Raw genomic sequence first — 19,101 nt, 5'->3', positions numbered from 1 at the left:
TGAGCCGAAGGCAGACGCTTAACTGACTGTGCCACCCAGGCGTCCCTTCCATGACTATTAAAAAAAAAAAAAAAAAAGATAAAACCAAGGCTATTCTAAAGTCATTCTCTATATCAACAATAAACATAAAATTAGGCCCGAATATATCACTGGACTATATGGGGAGGTTGTATTGGAACCATTAATTGGTACAGTCTACCTTAATACTTCATTGACCGGGCAAGTTTAAATGATTGTTTTTATCTAGGATGGCATATAAATGATAAATGATAAAATGGAATAGTGGGATTTGCCTGACTTTTTTGATTTGGGGGAGAAACTGACCCACTTAAGACTTCTACATGACAAAATAATATTAAAAGTTCAAGATTATCTTGAAACTCAGTGACGTTCTAAAGCCATTGACAGAGAGACCAGGTATTGCCTAGAAAGACTGACTACAGAGCATGAAAGTTTAGATATTCAAGCATAGCTTTAAGAAAGCAACACGTGATCAAATTCTTACATGTCTGTGGCATTTCCTGGAGGTTTATATTTGAGGATACCAAGAAGGCTCAACATCCTTTTGGCTGTTTGCTCTGGCATCTCCTCTCTGATATCAACAACTTGCTAACAGATAAAGAAATTGAAAAAATATGTTATTGTTGTATATCTAACAAAGAACAATATTTAAACTCACTGACAAAACTGTTCTCCCAGAGCATAACAGGCACAATGGTCTCTTCATAAAACAGATTAAGTATGGAGGCCCCCAGATTCCAAGTGAGGGTACATACAAGTCAGATCAGGATTTGTATTAAGAATGTCAAGGTTAAAAAGTACCCAGTGGAAAAAACCAGTGTATAAGAGACATGACCTAACTTGCAATACAATAAAACCTCTGTAAAAGCATTTTCGTTCCAGGACCAAATAAATTTACGTTTGGAGTAGAGAAATAATTTCTAAATAAGGTACAAGCAGATAATTTAATTTTTAAGCTAGTAGAGAAATCTTAAAGATCATTTATTATTACTTTATAGGCATGGAAAATAAGGCCCAAGACTCACAGATATTTAGAGGCAAAAAATGGCTTTCCTACTATCCTTTTCATCACAAGAAAGAGAAAACTCTTACCTTTGGGTCAATCTCAGCCAGAACATCATTGAGAACTTGCAATAGTTGCATTGGCTCCAGGGAATCAAATGTGATTAAATTATAGTTCTTCCTAAAAGGCTCCTTATTGAGATTGTCCACAATGAATTTGATTTGATCACTCATAATTAGGTCATAACTAAAAATAGAGATAAAATTCCTCAATACTGATAACAAACATTCTGGAAAAAAAAATCAGTATTAAGTTTATAGGAAGTAGGAATGAAGAGTATAATTCTTCATGGCATACAAAATGCTGTGAAAAGGGGTATTTTGTTGAAAGAAATCAGAATGTGAAGACTTTATTATGAATGTTACAGTATACTGCTAATATTGAATACCAAATGTTTTGTATATACAACTGGTAAGATAGCCATCATCTGAATTAACACTGAATTCATATGGACAAATGAATAATAAATCCCACCTACATTAACATCTCTCCCATACAGCTCTACAACTACCCAGGGGTAAAAATTTGTTAGGCTACAGACATGCTTCTAATTTTTTTTTTTTTTTTTTAATTAGCAGCCCATGTTTTAAAAAGTGGGAGTTTTTTTTTACATTAAAATCCAGACATACAGTTTCTCTTCAAAATCAGATCTGGCAACCCTGGGCACACATTTGTGCACAGCCACACCCAAACGAAGCTGAGCGGAAGCCACAAGCTTTAGCCTGGATGTGCATTCTTTGGTTTTGTTCTGGTTTCCTCCACCAAGCACTCTTCACGCATTGATGTTAATGGACTGTAGGCATCGACTCTGCCACGGTCGAGTAAGTCAGGCCCGTTTCCCTGCGCCTACAATAAGGTAACAGCCTCCAGTTTTCTGGCCCCTGCCTCTCCTATTCCAAAGCACTTGTATGATTCTCATTGCTCACAAAATAAAATCCAAACTTCTTGGATTTTGATTTTTCAGATCTAACTCAATTTAGCTTTCCCACTTTTATTTCCAAATTGTTACCTTTCACTGTTTTAAATTTCACCCGACTGAAAGTTACTGCTCCCTAGTTTCTCCACCTCTGCCTTCAGTTAATGCTGTTCTCTTGCCTAGAAAGACTCTTCCTCGCCTGATCTCCACAGGTGCAAATCCTAACGGTCTTTCAGGGTCTGCCCTCCAAATGCACGTTCCTCCAGGAAGTCATTTTCAAGCTATCTCCCACATTCTCCGTCAGAATAACGGCAGCAGCACCTACCCTCCAAGTTAACCACACTTTATCTGCACTGCTCTCCTAGAGTTACTTTTCTGTTTTGTACTAGTACTTATGTACATTTTCTCTTCTCTACTAAAATGTAAATTCCGTGAGGACCTATCTGTGCCTAATTCTATCTGTGAATACCCACCGCATCAAAACAGTGACTTCTTCCATAGACTGGATAAATGTGTTCACAGGCCCGAGGCCAGAAAAAGAAAGATAAGCCTAAGTAGGTTGATGGTGATCATAACTTTCTGGAAAAATTAAGTATCTGAAAAAAGCTGAAGCAGCTTTACCAAGGTTCCTAGTGTTTCCTGCATGAAGGTATCAATTGTTTAGTATGGGAAGAAGTGGTAGAAATTTTGCAGGCAGGCAATTTTTTAAATTGGCCATTTAAAAAAAAGGAATTAAAGAATGAAGTGCTAAAAAAAGAAATAAAGAAAAAATTACTTCAGTGCTTAATAATTTTTAACCAAGAAATTAATAGATGCTATTTTATCAAAGACATTAGTTGGGGCTGCATGCATTTTGCTCTGAAATAGGTTTTTTTTAATTGGGTGGGTGGAGCTGGATATTTGGAAAACATTACATGTAAAACTATGAATAAATGATTATTATTGCTAAAAAATTAAGTCAAAAGATAGTAGAAAGGATAAGTAATGTGCTTTAAAATTTTGCGGTTTCCTTTAATCTACAAAAGGAAATCTTTTTCATAAATTAAATAAAAATCCACATTGGAGATGCAAGTTTTTCACTGTTAAAAATATTTTAAGTAAAAATCCACGTCATAACCTTCACTTACATATATAGGTTTAATGATTTAGAAATTATATGTATATAATATATAACATATACACACACACACATACACTTTTTTCCCTTTAAAAAAAAAAAAAAAACTTGGATAAACGAGTAAAACGTTACCAGGAGAGGAAAAGAAACTAGTTGGGTTTCCCCCTAGGTGCCCACCAGCTTTCAGATGGTCACCCGCTAAGGACAAAGATCTACTCAACAGGTAGGTTGTCTATGCCCAGTGGGCTCTGCGCTCTAAAATTAGCAAAAGCAATTACTCTCCCTCTACCAGCGGAAAGTCGCCACACTAATTCACGAGCACTTACCCACATAAGAGCCCACGGGGGTGGGGGGAAGAATTAAAACCAGGACGTACGTTTATCTGGCACAACTCGGGACAGAAACGACGCTGCCCTGGTCCCAGGCCGGCATGAGCGCTGGACCAGCAGCCTCTTGGGATTCCCAAAAATAGTGTTCCCCCCGCCCCTGGGGTTCGGGACAGGGGACTCCACATCCGACCCAGACACCTCGCGGGGGGGTGATCTGGGCTCCCCGACCACTCAACCCTCGGCGGGGCGGTCAGGATCCGCGCGAGGCCCGGCAGGCACCGACCCCAGCGTTGGGGGCTTAACTGCTGCGACCCTCCCCTGGCGAAGGTGCTGCACTGGGAAGGGGAGGAGGAGGGAGTTCTTTCCTTCTGGGGGGGTTCGGGGAAGTTTCCGAGCGCGTGTTGGCGAGGTTACCTCAAATTCTCCTCAAGAAACCTCTTTTCCCCCCCGCAGGAGGCATCCAGGCTCTACAGGGTTCCTAGAGACGAGCTCCTTGGCAACGGTTGCTAGGCCGTGGCATTACGTCACTTCCGGCGGGTGGGCCGGGGCGTTTCCGCGGGGCCCTTGCGGGCGCGCGCTGGAGCCGAGGTACCTGGCTGGGCAAAGTGAGGTGCCCCGCCCACTTGCAAAGTGCGTTTACGGGTCCTGAGCCACGGTGAGGACTGGAGACCACTGTACTTTGTGATGTCAGCTGGCAAGGAAAATATGAGAAGAAAAAAATGAAATTCCTCACGCCCTGAAAACTTAGTTGCCTGTTCAGACATCTTGGAAGAAACCAACTACAGATTTAGCATCAGTTTTAGAGCAAAATAAAACAAACAAAAAGGGAAACAATTCCTTATGTTTCCTCATAATGTTCAAATTCCTTATGAGGCATCTCCTATTTGCCTTGCCCTGTGCTGGCTGCTGGGGATGCAAAGGAAGCCAGGAATTACTACAGGGCTCCTGTTCTCAAGGAGCAGAGTCTAATGTGGATAAAGAGACGATTGAAAGGCAACTCCAACACTATCATAAAAGGGCCCAATAATGGGGGAGCCCAGATGAAGTATCCTGAGTTTATTTGGGGCTGAAGGGACCCTACGGTCAGGAAGGGTTCCATCAGACAAAGTGATGTTTAAGGATCAGTGAAAATTAGCCACATGGATATTTTTTCGGGCAGAGGGAACAGAACATTGCAAGATGAAGCCATTGCTGGCTGCCTTCTGACTATTGAACTATCAAGCAGAGGCATCCTGCGGAGCACTTGGAGGAAAACGAAGACCCATTCCAGCTCACAGATACTCCTGAGGAGTTGGAGGAGGCAACGCTTAAAACCTCGAAAAGCTAAATAATTTAATTAACTTTGGGAGAAACAATAAAAGATTCATATAAGGGATTGCATAATTAACTGATGGTGGGTGTATTAGGAGATTCTCTCAGCCACCAGGATTTGAAACCTGGGTCTGCCATTTTGCAGCCTCACCTCTCTGAGCTTTCCTGATCTTGCCTATAAAGTGTGGCTATAATAATACTTTCCTCCAAGGCTGCTGTAAGGATTAAGACTGTCAATACAGGTAAAGTAATTAGAACAGTGCCTGACACTGGAAGAGCTAAGGACATTTCACCTTTTCCCCCCTGCTTTTTAAAAAATGAGATGGTTAGATTTGCTCCTTCTACAGAGTCTACAGATGTAGGCTATAGAAAGAGATAAGAGTGGTTTATTGGGTAGTTTTTAGTTCCTCCTCTGCCTGTTGCAACTATTATAGAAACATGATAATTTTCAGTTCTGAGAATGTAATACTGTGTAAATTGGAGTAAGCAATGGAATCCACTCTTTGCACGCAAACCTGAATGGATTTTATGCTTAATGTGGTTGCTCTGGAACACAAGGAAGAATTTGAGGCCAGTCAGCATGCTTCTTGGGATCCATATACTGAGAAGCTTATATTCCAACTTGAACCGAAAAAGAGAGACATAGAGAAGCCCGCTCGTATTAGCCTATCTATAGGGCCCAGATACAGGTCAAAGGAAGACTAACCACCCCCTGATTCATTTATGATAAAACCTTGAGTGGATTCATGAAGAGTCCAAGAAGAACTTCTCGGCAACAATTCCACAACACTGAAGGCTGATTACATTCCAAGTCAAGCCACCCACGTGAAGACTTTTTTTCCTCTTAGATGCTATGTTGAGTCTTCCTTGTAAACCCCCAAAGATGTCTCTTGGCTGAACTGTATTTGACATTTTTAATAGCTGAAGGGAAGTCCAGTTATATGAGATAGTCTTTCTGAAAGATTCCCACCCCTACCCTGACTCTATTTAAAAAACAGTTTCATCAAGGTATAATTAACATACATACAATTCACCCATTTAAAGTATATAATTTATGCTAATTCAAAAAGATATATGCATCCCTATGTTTATTGCACCATTATTTACAATAGCCAAGGTATGGAAGCAACCCAAGTGTTCATCAATAAATGAATGGATAAAGAAGACACACACACACACAGAAATATCACATAGCTATGAAAAAGGATGGGCTCTTGCCATTTGGGATAACAGGGATGAACCTAAAGGGTAGGGTGCTAAGTGAAATAAATCAGACTCAGAAAGACAAACACCATATGATTTCACTCATATGTGGAATCTAAAAAAACAAACAAATGAACAAACAAAAAGCCACATCATACCTATAAATACAGAGAACAAAGTGGTGGTTGCCAGATGCCAGAGGGAAGGGGGGGTTGGGGGTGGTTAGACAAAATAGTTGAGAGGGAGTGGGAGAAACAGGCTTCCAGTTAAGTAATGAATAAGTCAGGGGAATGAAAGCCATAGCATAGAGAATACAGTCAATGATATTGTAACAGTGATGTATGGTGACGGATGGTAGCCATGCTTGTGGTGAGCATAACATAACACATAGAGATTTCGAAGCACCACGTTGTATACCTGAAAACAATGTAACAATGTGTGTCAACAATACTCAAGTTTTAAGAAATTATTATTAAAAAACAAAGTACCCAATTCAATGGCTTTTAGCATATCCACAAAGTTGTACAACCATCACCACTATCTAATCACAGAACATCTTCATCACCCCAAAAAGAAAGCCCATACCCTTTAGCCATCATCTCCTAGTTCCCAATTTAAAAAAAAAAAACCTGCCACCACACAGCCCCTGGAAACCACTAATCTGCTTTCCTTCTCTATGACTATACCTTTTCTGGACATTTCATATAAAAGGAATCATAAGTATGTGGCTCTTTGTGTCTGGCTTCTTTCACTTAGTATAATGTTTTCAAAGTTCATCCATGTTGTAGCATGTATCATAACCTCATTCCATTTTGTGGCAGAATAATATTACATTGTTCATCCATTCCTCAGTTGATGGACATTTGGATTGTTTCCACTTTTTGGCTATACTGAACAATGTGCTATGAACATCCGTGTACATACCTCCACTGTCTTATAGATAAAGCACTATCTTTTTAAAAAAAAAGATTTTATCTATTTATTTGTCAGAGAGAGAGTGAGAGAGAGGCAGGCAGAGAGAGATGCAGGCTCCCTGCTGAGCAAGGAGCCCGATGTGGGACTTGACCCCAGGACCCCTGGTATCATGACCTGAGCCGAAGGCAGACGCTTAACCGACTGAGCCACCCAGGCGCCCCTGGATAAAGCACTTCCATTGGCTAAGTCAGATGAGCAGGGGCATGGGTAAGTGGGAGGTGGGTGGCCATTCATTCTTGGGTTTGTCTTTTCTGCTGAATTCTTGTTAATTTTAGCATCTTGGGTGCTCATGGTTGTAGACCACAGAACTGAAGCTGTGGATTCCTTAGCAGTTTTTGGTTGTAACAGCAAACTGTTGTTGAAACCTACTTCTCCCTTGCTACCAAAACACTAAAATACCCAATCTGCTTCTCACCTGAAGCCCTCTGATAAGAAGATGCTGTTACATGGAAGTGTGCTTTAAAAGTTCACCAGCCTCGGGGCGCCTGGGTGGCTCAGTCGTTAAGCGTCTGCCTTCAGCTCAGGTCATGATCCCAGGGTCCTGGGATCGAGTCCCGCGTCGGGCTCCCTGCTCGGCGGGAAGCCTGCTTCTCCCTCTCCCTCTGCCTGCTGCTCCCCCTGCTTGTGTTCTCTATCTCTCTGTGTGTCAAAGAAATAAATAAAATCTTTTAAAAAAATAAAATAAAATAAAAGCTCACCAGCCTCTAGTGGAGAAGAGGGTGGGGCCAGGTGTGGAGGAGGTGAGAGGAACTAAAAGCTGCCCCTTACAACTCCCTTATTTAACCTTGTAGATACTGCAAGGCCATCCACGGCTGTGAACTTCTGCTCTGGTTATTCAGAGGAGAAAAAAAATCACTCCTGGTCAAGTGTATTTTTTAAGACCAGTTAAGTACAAAATTAAAATAAGGAGAGGGTCATTATTTCATGCAATTGTGAAGTCCAAGGATATTCTACCTTCAGGTATGGCTTGATCTAGGTCATCTTGATATTCTTTCTCCCTCCATTGCTCTGTCTCTTATCTCCACTTTCCTCTGAATGGGCTGCTAGTAGCAAGAGGTTTACACTCTTCCAGCCTAGCAGCCTCACTGAAACTAGAATCTTTTCTCCAATAGTTCCAGCAAATTCCCTCACTGGTCTTAAGTGTGTCAGGCCCTTCTTGAATCAGTTGCTATGACTCTGATAGATGAGTCTGGGGAGGGCTACTCCCAAAAAGTTAGAACTGGATTCTGTTACCAGAGGTAGAGATGCAGTGCAAACAAGAACAACAGATGTCTCCTACAGTAGTCAGGGAAGGTGGTTAAATCTTAAAAGCTGGGTAGGCAAAACCAGAAGAGGAAGAAATGAGTCTGTACTTATGCTGGGGAGTACAGTATCAGTGCAAACCTTCTCCCTGATTTCCTCCCAAAAAATCATCTTTCTTCACTGCAGGCTTCCGTCATGGGCCAAGTGAGGTCTTGAGATATCAGCAGACTCCCCAGGTCTCCACAAAAATCTCAGGATGCTGTGAACATAATGCCTCCAGTCCCTTCTCGTTTCAGAACTTCCAAACAAGAACTTTCCTGTGCAGCGTACGGGAAAGCCAAGCCAATTTTCTGTTTTTGGTATTAAATTTAGACCTTTCATCCTGACCATGAGATATTTCTGGATTCTGCATGAGTATTCAGAGAATGCCAGTTTTCAAGATGCTATCCCATCTGGGGCTACTCTGCACACTGCCCACTTTATCTCATTCTTTTAAAACAGGGAAAAATGACCCAGACACAGGAACAAATTCGGAAGTGGGTTATTCTGCTATTCATTAATTGTCACTTAATGCCATTGCCATCTAGGTTACTAGGCAAGGAAAGAAATTGAATTTAAACAGAAACCTGAATTGGGTTTCGCATATACCCTAAATTGCCTTGGCTCTGGCGATTTAATCTTGTGGGTATGTTTAGTAGCAGAATGTGCTTTCCTAAAAGGTGAAAATATAAATAATATGTGAACCATTCAACTGGATGGATGAGATTCCAGAGGTCTTGTTAAATGCGTGCGTGGTACTACATTTTTGTAAGACAGTTTTTTTAATGGACTTCGTGAGATTAATGGGCAAAGTAGAGGGGTCAAAATAGTATGCAATTCATATGAAGTCCTTGGGTACAAGTACGGATTGAAATATAGGATACACCTAACATTTCTACTGGGCTCAAATAATAATCACGTCATCACTTACTGAGTGCTTACTGTATGTCAGGAACTCCGTTAAATACTTCACGTATGTGTCAGAATTTATTAAAATATTAATTTATGTGTGTACTCCTTCTGTTTCTCATCCTCTGGAAACAATTTGCATTGCCTTGAGATTTGCAGGCTGAAATTAGAAGTCGTACTTCCTGCCTTTTGTAAAGGTCTGAAGTCTTTGGGGGAGATTATACTGGTTGTCCTCGAGGGGGGAAGCGGAGAGAGGAGTTCCTTCCAAAGTAAGGAGAGAAAAGAGAGATGCTAAGAAGAATGAGAAAGGGTCAAAGGTTGATTATTCTGGGGCAGCTCCTAAGAAGGGAAGAAGATGAGGAAGCCACATCATGAATCCAGTAGCTTCTGGTGTGGCCAAAACTCTTCGTCTCAGGCCTGACATGGAAGCATCGACAATACTGAACCTGAAAGGACCAGGCAGTCTGGGATGATGGGTGGGTGATCAAGGAGTCACCAGGATGGGCCAGTGACAGAGGACTGCAAGTGACTCCCCGAAGCTTTGCCCCCGCAGAAGAGCCCAGGGACTTGGCAACCCCCAGGATGTGTGTGAGAAGGAAATGCCCAATAATGACAGGTTGGGATCTCAGACTTGGATTTCAGTTGATTATAAAATAACGTCCTTCCTCTTGCAAATCTGGACTAAAATGGCTCATCTCTGTATCTGTCAGCTTCCTAGCAGGATAAAGATGGCACAGTCTGTGCAATTGAGGAGAGCTTAATAAAGCTCTTGCTATCTTGATATCAAGATAATATCTTGATAAATATCAAGAGCATTTATAAAGATACGGGCAGGGTTGAGGAAAACTAACAAAAGAACCAGCAACAAAAGCAGGCATTGCTGCCCTAACGCTGATGCAGCAAAAGAAGGCAACAGGCACCAGAAGCCTGACAGAGTGAGTAGTTGTATGGAGAAGGTTGCCTAACAGGACCCATTAGATGCAGCCAGTCTTGACCTCACTCTCCTTCAACCCTCTGATCTCCCGCCTGGCCTCTCATTGGCTAAACCCAATAGGGTGCCAAAGGGGGAAGGCAGACCCCTTGAGGTCATCGGTGCAGACTGGGCTCCCAGGACACAGAGCCAGGAAGAAAATGGCGGAGTGGGGATCTGGAGGGGCAGACTGAATTAATTATAAATTGAATTATATATTGAATTACACAATCCAAGTGATGGGCAGGAAGGCCTGGTGAGGTCAACCAAACTACTCCCATGTCTTCAAGCTCCCCTGGCTCTCTAGCTGAAGTTCCAGGCATCGCATGGAGTTGGGCCTAATTTCATTTCAGCGCTCTGCCCACACCCATATCGTCTCATTTAATCTTCACAACAAGTCTGCAAGGACAGTATTGTTTTTTCTATTTTATAATTAAGGAAATTGAGGCCTGGAGAGTTACTAGAGGGCCCAAGGTCACAAGCCTAGTAGCTGGCTGAGCCAAGATTCAGACAGTGTCGGCCTGATCCCAAAGCCATTTTCACCAACCTACTAAACTGGCTCGAAACCGTCTCAGCAGAGTCTGAAAGAAGGACCATAAATCAGACCACCGAAGCAGGAGGCAAAGGGATTTTCTGTGTGGGAGGGCCAGCGTTAATGTGCTGTCTGGCTTTCTCTGCCTACAAGGGCTTTGCCAAGGAAAGTCTTCTCTGATCCAGGTAGGGCTAATGGTTTAAAATCCAAGTGCTTACCCTGGAATCACAGAGGGGGAGGACAGAGAAAACACTTGGCCCATGATGGGAAAAAAAAGTATATTTTCATTTCAAATGCCTTTCAAGTTCTTTTTTTCCCAGCTGAGTGTTGGTGTATTTATAGAATTCAGGGGGAGTATTTAAGGGTAACCAGCAGTAGAGATGCATTTTGGGCCATCGGGAAGCTCGGAATCACGCAGGAAAAGGTTGATGGGAGGAGACAAGTAAAGGCCAAGATCAGCAGGGCACAAACTGGCCTTCTCCTTCATGTTGCCAAGAACTTTTCTCCCTTCTGGGCTGATGACGTCAAATCAAAGTCTATAAGTGTGCTATAGATAGATGGAATCAGAGAGCTAAAATGATGGGCAAACAGATGAATGGCTAAACAAATTGTGGTATAAAGATACAGCACAATATTATTCAGCCATAAAAAGAAAGAAGTACAGGCCCATGCTACAACATTGATGAACCTTGAAAACATTTTGTCACGTGAAAGAAGCTAGACACAGAAGTCCACATACCATGTGATTCAATTTATAGGAAATATCTAGAAGAGGCAAACCCATAAAGACAGAATACAGACTGGTGATTGCCAGGGGCTGAGGGGAGGGCACAATGTGGGGCACCTGCTTAATGGGTACAGGATTTCCTTCTGGGGTGATGGAAATCTTCTGGAGACAGAGGTGGTAGTTGCATAGTATTGTGAATGTACTCGGTGTCGCCAAATTGTTCCCTTTAAGAAGGTTAATTTCATACAGTGTGAATCTCACCGCAATTAGAAATAAAGGATGGGCAGACCTTGGGAGGTCAACCGTCCATGCTAAGTCTTCCAGGCTGTCTTTGTTCCTTTCAGCTCAGGACATGAGGCCTAATTTCATTCCCGGATTTCCTCCTCTCTCTACTCCCCAACCACCAGCCTCCCTTCTGTGGCTCACACACACCAAACCCGTCCCAGCTTCAGGACTTTGGCACTGTTGTTTCTTCTGCCTGGCTGTTCTTCACCCCAGTCTTGCCCCGGCCTGGCTCTGCCTCCTCACTCAGGAGGAGGAAGCCAAGTGGAATAGAAAATATCACACAGAGTAAGGTAAACATCACTGTGTCAGAAATATTTTTGCTGTGTCACAAACCACTCCAAATTTATGAGCTTAAAAACAACACGGTTTTTCTTCCCCACAAGGCTACGGGTTAGCCGGGCTCAGCTGGCCAGTTCTTCTGATCCACTCGGTATATGCTAGGGTCGGCTTGCAGCCCAATTCAGCTGGGGGCTCATGTAGGGCTAGAACATCCAAGAGAGCTCCCCTCCTCTCCAGGGCCTCAGTTCCCTGCTGTTTCCTCCTTCACGTGGACGCTCTTTCTCCTTGTGGTCTCTTGTCAGGCAGTGGTCTGACCGGAGCTTCCTTACACGGCAGCAGGGGTACCAAGAGCATGAAAGTGAGAGCCACCAGGCCTCCTAAAGCGGAGACCCAGAACACACAGTGTCATTTCCTTTGCATTCCATTGGTCAAAGCAAGTTGTAAGACCCTCCCTGATTCAAGGAAAGAAGAAACAGGCTCTACCTTTGGATCAGGGAGTGGCATGTGCATACCAGGAATGATGTTTGCTAAATTGTTGGCAGACATCTTTGCAGACACTCTACCACAATTGTTTTGCAAAGGTTTTATTTCAATTTAATGAAAATGCATGTGTGTTCTTTGGGTCACACAATAAACGTATTTCTTGCTGTGAGTCACAGTCAAAAGGTTCAAAAAACACACTGCTTCCATATCCCTTTATAAATTTCTTCCATAGCACTTAGTACTCTCTGAACTGAATTTACTTGATTGTATGTCTCTCCCACTAGAATATAAGCTCTCTGAGGGCAAGGACCTTGTCGGCCTTGTTCACGGCTGTGTCCCCAGCACCTCAAAGGGCCCAGCACTTAATAGGTGCCTGATAAACACCTGTTGCTGTTAAATAGGTAGAAACAGCTATCAGATATTGGGTGCTGAGCACATAAAAGCATTTTCTCATTTAATTCATTCAATGCATATTTGGGCACCGACTTTGTGCCAGGCACTATTCCAGGTGCTGGCGAAACAACAGTGAACATAATTGACAATAATCCCTGCCCTTACTGAGTTTACATTTCATTATAACACTAGAATAGTATCGAGTAGATTTGTTGATACTATTTTGACAGATAAGGAAACTGAGAGTCAGAGAGGTCAGGCAACCTGCCCAAGGTCACACAGCTAATAATTTCAGCCTGACCTGGCTCGACTCCACTCTACTGCAAACGTTGGGTTTTGCCCAGAGCTGGGTCTCAGTGGTTACAAATCTCAGTTCCTGCAACTGCTTCTCTGACGGATCAAACTCTTCTTTCTGGGAATCAGGCACAGGCAGTGGGAAAAGGTGAGTTCCATGACCTCGCGGTCCCTGCCCCCCCCCACTTCGTGCCGATGGCTCACACCTGGGGTGTTGCAGATTTGAGCAACAGCTCTCCGTCACCCCCACTGTCTTATCAGCATGTGACATCCCCAAGTGGCTGGGACCTGCAGGCCTGGCAAAGAATGCAGCTGGAACGAAAATAAACCTGCCACATTCCTTGGCAGCCCCCTGCCCCTTCCCGCTCTCCAGCTATCCATCCTCACAGCAGAGTCTGCCAGGGAAGGCCAAGAGAGGGAGAGCAGGGGTGGAGGAAGCCAGTGCTGCTGCCGGCCAACCCCTGGAAAGAGAGGGAGAGGGGAAGAGAGGAAGAGAAAGAGAGAGATCACCTTATATGGGAACGTGCGCAGACAATGTGTGGCAATGCCTTCAAGTGCAGCAGAGGTCAGATACCAGACAGATGGAAGAAATTAAACATGGGACAGAGCGTGTTCCTGGGCCCTGAAAACAGCTCTTGTTTCACAGCGAGTTCGCACAAAGCCTGGCCCGTTTTCCTTTTTTGCCTAAGCCGAGCAAGACGTGCGTCCTAAACTCTACTTGACTTTGACTCGGGCCCCCTGACTCCGGCTTGGCAGAGGTCTCATCCTTTAAAGTCATTTCTTTGATGAACAAAATGCCTCTTTGCAAATAAAAAAGCCTGGGCCTCTTTCCCAAGACTTTCCACTCTCTCTCCAAAGTACATAAATTAGTGGTTAATGAGTAAATATGCCTTCATTTCTCATTTATTCATTCATTCATTCAACAAATATAGAGGACCAATTATGCCCCAGGCATTGAGGCAGGTGCAGGGAAGATAGCGATGATGATGATGATGATGATGATGACGACAATGAGAGTAACCATTTGTTGATTTGCACTCATCTTATTAACATTTCAATTCATAATAATTTACTCAGCACTTCCATGTTGGAGTCATTGGCGATACAGAACATTGCTCTAGAATCATCTGGTCCCTGCCCTGTGGCGTTTGCAGGGGTGTGGGGGAAGGCAGAAATGGCAGATATTGAACACATGATTCCAGAGATGCCTCATGACAGCATTTTGAATTAGCTACCATTATCACATTCATTTACCCCAGGGTTTTTCAACCCCAGCACTATGGATGAACATTTTGGGCTGGATCATTCTTTGGGGTGTGAGTGTGTGTGCATGCACACATGTGTGGGGGTGGGGGCTGCTGCTCTGTGCATTACAGGATATTCAGCAATGTCCCTGGCCTCTAGCCACATGGTGTCAGTAGCAATAACCCCCTCTCCCCTAGTTCCTCCAGTTGTGAGAACCAAGACATGTCTCCAGACACTGCCAAATATCCCTGGGGGAGTGGGGGCAGGGGTACAAAATCACTCCTGGTTGAGAATCATGGATTCAACAGATGAGAAAGTAGAGACTCAGGGTGGGTTAAGAAACTTCCTAACAGGGCGCCTGGGTGGCTCAGTTGGTTAAGCAACTGCCTTCGGCTCAGGTCATGACCCTGGAGTCCCGGGATCGAGTCCCGCATCAGGCTCCCTGCTTGGCGAGGGGCCTGCTTCTCCCTCTAACCCTCCCCGCTCTCATGTACTCTCTCTCTCTCAAAAAAATAAATAAATCTTAAAAAAAAAAAAAAAAGAAAGAAACTTCCTAACAGTCAGACCACCAGCCAGCAGGATTCGCACCCTGATCATTCGGACTCCAAGGCCCCTGGGCATCACCGTTACAGTGTGAAACCCCCTATTTCCTTGATAGCAGATAAAGCGTAAGTTTGGATGATCATAGACTTCTTTAGCTCCTTCCACAAAATGGAAGTCATCTGTGTTAGTTCAGATCCTCTGAGAAGCAGATGCCAGGACGGGTCCGAACCTGCACAAGATTTACCGAGGATTTACTTATTTATGCAGGTGAAAGATACAAGGGAAGGGAGCTGGAGTAGGCAGGAGAGTCATCAGCCTGCAGTGCCAGCCTAACAGCTGTGAAAGGTGAGGGGGAAGGAGGACTGGGCAGGAAGAGCCTCAGACAGCAGTGTAGCTTGAAGAAAGTTCCGGCCATCCTGATGGGGAGTTCCCAAGCCAAAGGAGGCTCTAAGAGGAGTCCCAGGCCGGCCAGCAGCGGGCCTGCACTAGCACTCCCACCTAGCACTCCCACTGTGCTCAGTCGTTGGCTGGGGGAAACTGGTGGAGCCAGAGGGGCAGGACCCAGGACTGTCAGTCAAACATGTTCTTCGAAGCAGACTCTCCTGAAGGAATTCTGAACGGTGCACGCCCTTGGCTGCCACATCATCGGAGAAGTGCTGCTCTGTGCTTACTTTCACTTTAAGGCAAAGAGATCTAAAAGGCACTGGAGATACAGTGGGTTACAAAGCCGGGTTGGCATCCTTTAAGCAAAAGGGTCCATTTTCCTTGGGATGTCTTGAGCTTCTTAGTGAACTTCAAAGTCAGCTCTGACTTGGGTACCACCAGCAAGGAGGTAAGGAGTGCTACCTTGAGGAGCTACTTTGTAGCTTGTGGATGTGGGCACTCCCTGAGACTCAGTTTCCCCATCTGCATAATGGAATCAACCTGCCTTATCCTGAAGGGTTGATGTGAGGATTGAATGAATATTTACGGAGTTGCTTTTCAGGAGAAGATGGAGGTCATCCTCCATGAACTTTCTGCCTATCCCTTGGTTTTGTACAGATTTCTCCCTGCTAACCACCCTCTCTCATCCTTCCAACTGAGATTCATCTTGGCACCTCCACAAGGGATAACAAACTAGCATTCCCAGGGCTCAGTTTCACAGATTGACAAGCTGTGTGTGGCTCACAGAGTGCTAAACAAACAAACCAATAGCATGAACCAACGTTTGAAAATTGAGATATTTCAAGATGAGGCAGCCAATCAAAACCAATGTGTCTCAATTCCATTTGTTCAGGCTGTGTGGATTTCTGGGTTCCCTTGAAAATGTGGGAAAGCTAGATATGCTGTGTGGCAGATTGGCTAAAGTCGAGAAGAGGCTGCCTGTTCCAGATGAGACTTGCACGGACCAGGTTTCCAGTCCCCACACATCATCTGTGATCCTGAAGCTAGTGTCAGTTGCCCATTAGCATCATGTTTGTGCTGCCATTTTTCTTAGAATAATATTCCTTTGTCTCATGTATTTATCAAATGGGGAAAAGGTAGACCAGGAGATCTATGGTCTTTCTTGCACTTGGTCCCATTTCACCTCACTTAGATCACCACCTGGCACCTACTTGCAGCATCCAAGTTTACCTTTAGACGAGGGGCCTTTTAAGCCTTTCTGGAATTTCCTTCCTAAAATTATCCCTGCAATTTCATAAGAATCCTCTACATTTTTATTTCCCTTTAGTTCAAAAAGCACTGTCATTCACCCAAGAGGCACATATTATTTCCTTCATTTTAGAGAGGAGTTGAGTCCTGGACAGATGACATGGTTTTTGCCCAAGGACACAGCTGGTTAGAGGCAGAGCAGAGCCCTACTGATCCTAAGTCTGATACTTTTTCCATTACTCCAGGCTGCAAAGTGTATTAGAACTTTCAGTTGCAAAAGACAGAAAGTTAACTGAAACTGGCTTAAGCAAAAAAGGCAATTTATTAGCTCATATAACTGGACAATCCAAAGGAACCATAGGCTTCAAGTACCACCAGATCTAGGAGCTCAGATATTATCCTCAGGACTCCGTTAATTCTTCTCTCTTGGTTCTATCCTGTTGGCTTTATTTTCACGTAGCCTCTCCACTCACGATAGCAAGACATCTACCACCAGCACTAAGCCTTATCCTATTAGCTTCAGATCCAGATGGTCCCAACAAATGGAACTGAGTCTCACTGGTCCTGATTAGCGTGATCTAATTATGTGCCCACCCCTGAGCCAATCACCTGCCGGAGGGATATGGTGTTCTGATTGGCCAGACTCGGTCATGTGACCACCTCCAAACAAAGGAGACGGGATTAGCTACACCCAAAGAGGAGCTGAGGGATGTCAGTGGAGGAGTGACTCCCCAAATGTAAAATTGGGTGTTGTTATCAGAAGTGGGGCTGAATGCTGGACCGGCATATCCACTACACCTAGAATCTTCCCTACCACGGACTCCTTCCCTCTGGCGTCCCAATATGCACCAGTCTTCTCCCCTACCCCTCCCTGCCCTGTCTTTGTTCCGGGGACATTCCCCTCCTCTCATTGGAAGGCAATCCTTATACACTCTTCCCTAATTCAAATGGACTTCAAGACCCAGGTGAAGCCTCCCCTATTCAACCATTGTGGGCTACAGTGGACTTGTTCCTCTGTACACTGAGACTCTGAACCGCGCACACCAGCACTCAGCTCCATGGCTGTTGAATGTATGAATGAGGAGATAATTTGCACGAAATACAACAGTTAGAAAACGGGGCCTAGATTAGAAGAAAATAAATAAAAATGTTAGCCGTAGCTGTCTTGATGGGTTATTGGCGATTCTGGCTTTTCTTGATTCCTTTCAGTATTTTCTACAATTTTAAAAAGCCAACAAATGATAAGGGTAAAAAGGAAGCAATACAAGTCGGGTTTCAACAGCTGGACTATAAGCGAGATGCCAGTGAGGGCCAAGTGTTGATTCTCTTACATCTCCCCTAGCTCCCAGCCCGGGGATTCACTCGGGGTAAGTCAGCTCGAGCTCCTCGATAGCTAAATGAACAGCATCAGGATTTATAACAGACTATTGATTTCCTTTCCAAAAGCCAATCCTCATTTCCTCTTGCAGACTCTCCAACCCCAACCGTGTGTGGGGTCCTCCCACCCCCTCCTCACTGCTGTGTGCTTCATGGAAGCAGACTCCAGCCCCAACCCCTGCTCTAAAGGCTGAGTCCTGCCTGGTCTAATTCAGGGTTTCTTAACCTCAGCACTATTCACATTTTGGGGGCAGGATAATTCCACTGATTTGCTGAGCTGCTTCATGAGACACCTTGGAGATTACCCGTTATATGAAGTGAAAATTGTCCTTACTGCTTTGAGTGTGTAAGCTAGTTGGAGTCGTGCCTTTCTGTGACAGCATCCCAGCATCTTAACCAACCCACGGGTCTGTTAAAGACATTGCAAAACAGGGCGCCTGGGTGGCTCAGTTGGTTAAGCAACTGCCTTCGGCTCAGGTCATGATCCTGGAGTCCCTGGATCGAGTCCCGCATCGGGCTCCCCGCTCAGTGGGGAGTCTGCTTCTCCCTCTGACCCTCTTCCTTCTCGTGCTCTGTATTTCTCATTCTCTCTCTCTCAAATAAATAAATAAAATCTTTAAAAAAAAAAAAAAAAAAAAGACATTGCAAAACATACAAATAAAACCGCCATCAAAAACCAGGATTCTCTCAGTGCTCGGGGGTGGATACCAGAATCTGGAGTTGGGGACAGAGGTATCATTTGATGGTCCCTTCTGGGTAAAACTATTGCTCTATAGCCACTCCAGTTCCCCCACAGCATTGCTAATCACCCGTGCTGAGACAGAGAGAGGCTCTGAATTCCTTTTGCAAAACAAAAAACAACATTTGGACAAGAATCCACTATGTCCCATCACATAAAAATTGCTGCAAAACACCAAGTTCTGTACTTTTTAAGCTAATATTTCTGGGAGTCTACCCAACAACCTCTAAAACGGAGCTGATTAAGGAAATGCTAAGCCAAATGGCATAAGTTCTAGAAGCCTCTGTTTGCTCATCTGGAAGCTGGGGAGAACAAGATGAGAATCCTCTGATATTAGGGATCAGAAAATACTTCACGACCCATAAAGCAGTTAATTGATTATCTATGCTAAGCAGACTAGACATACTGCAACGCGTTCCCAGGATTGGAACCGTCTAGATTTAGGATGTGGCGGGACCAAAATCATCAGTCAGTTGT

At 44.1% G+C, this 19,101-nt stretch overlaps 1 protein-coding gene across 12 annotated transcripts in view; it reads right to left on the bottom strand.

The window, feature by feature from the left end:
* Positions 1 to 19,101, bottom strand: part of IFT81 (intraflagellar transport 81) — a 190,409-nt gene that overhangs the window by 86,579 nt on the left and 84,729 nt on the right. For 3 of the 12 annotated variants that reach the window (XM_027576868.1, XM_027576867.1, XM_027576866.1), the window contains exons 3-5: positions 3,861 to 4,137; positions 1,114 to 1,270; positions 506 to 609 (exon numbers count right to left, since the gene is read on the bottom strand). In XM_027576868.1, the coding sequence (XP_027432669.1) occupies positions 506 to 609; positions 1,114 to 1,257 (248 nt within the window). In that variant the 5' untranslated portion in view covers positions 1,258 to 1,270; positions 3,861 to 4,137. Of the gene's footprint in view, positions 1 to 505; positions 610 to 1,113; positions 1,271 to 3,443; positions 3,685 to 3,860; positions 4,138 to 19,101 lie in introns of those variants that run through there. The other 9 variants (XM_027576872.1, XM_027576870.1, XM_027576869.1 and 6 more) reach the window with 7 other exon arrangements.

Source organism: Zalophus californianus, chromosome 14 (genome assembly GCF_009762305.2).
Source record: "Zalophus californianus isolate mZalCal1 chromosome 14, mZalCal1.pri.v2, whole genome shotgun sequence".
In the NCBI taxonomy this organism is placed as follows: Eukaryota; Metazoa; Chordata; class Mammalia; order Carnivora; family Otariidae; genus Zalophus; species Zalophus californianus.
Note: the sequence above shows the minus strand (reverse complement) of the source record. Positions and strands in the feature narration are given on the sequence as shown.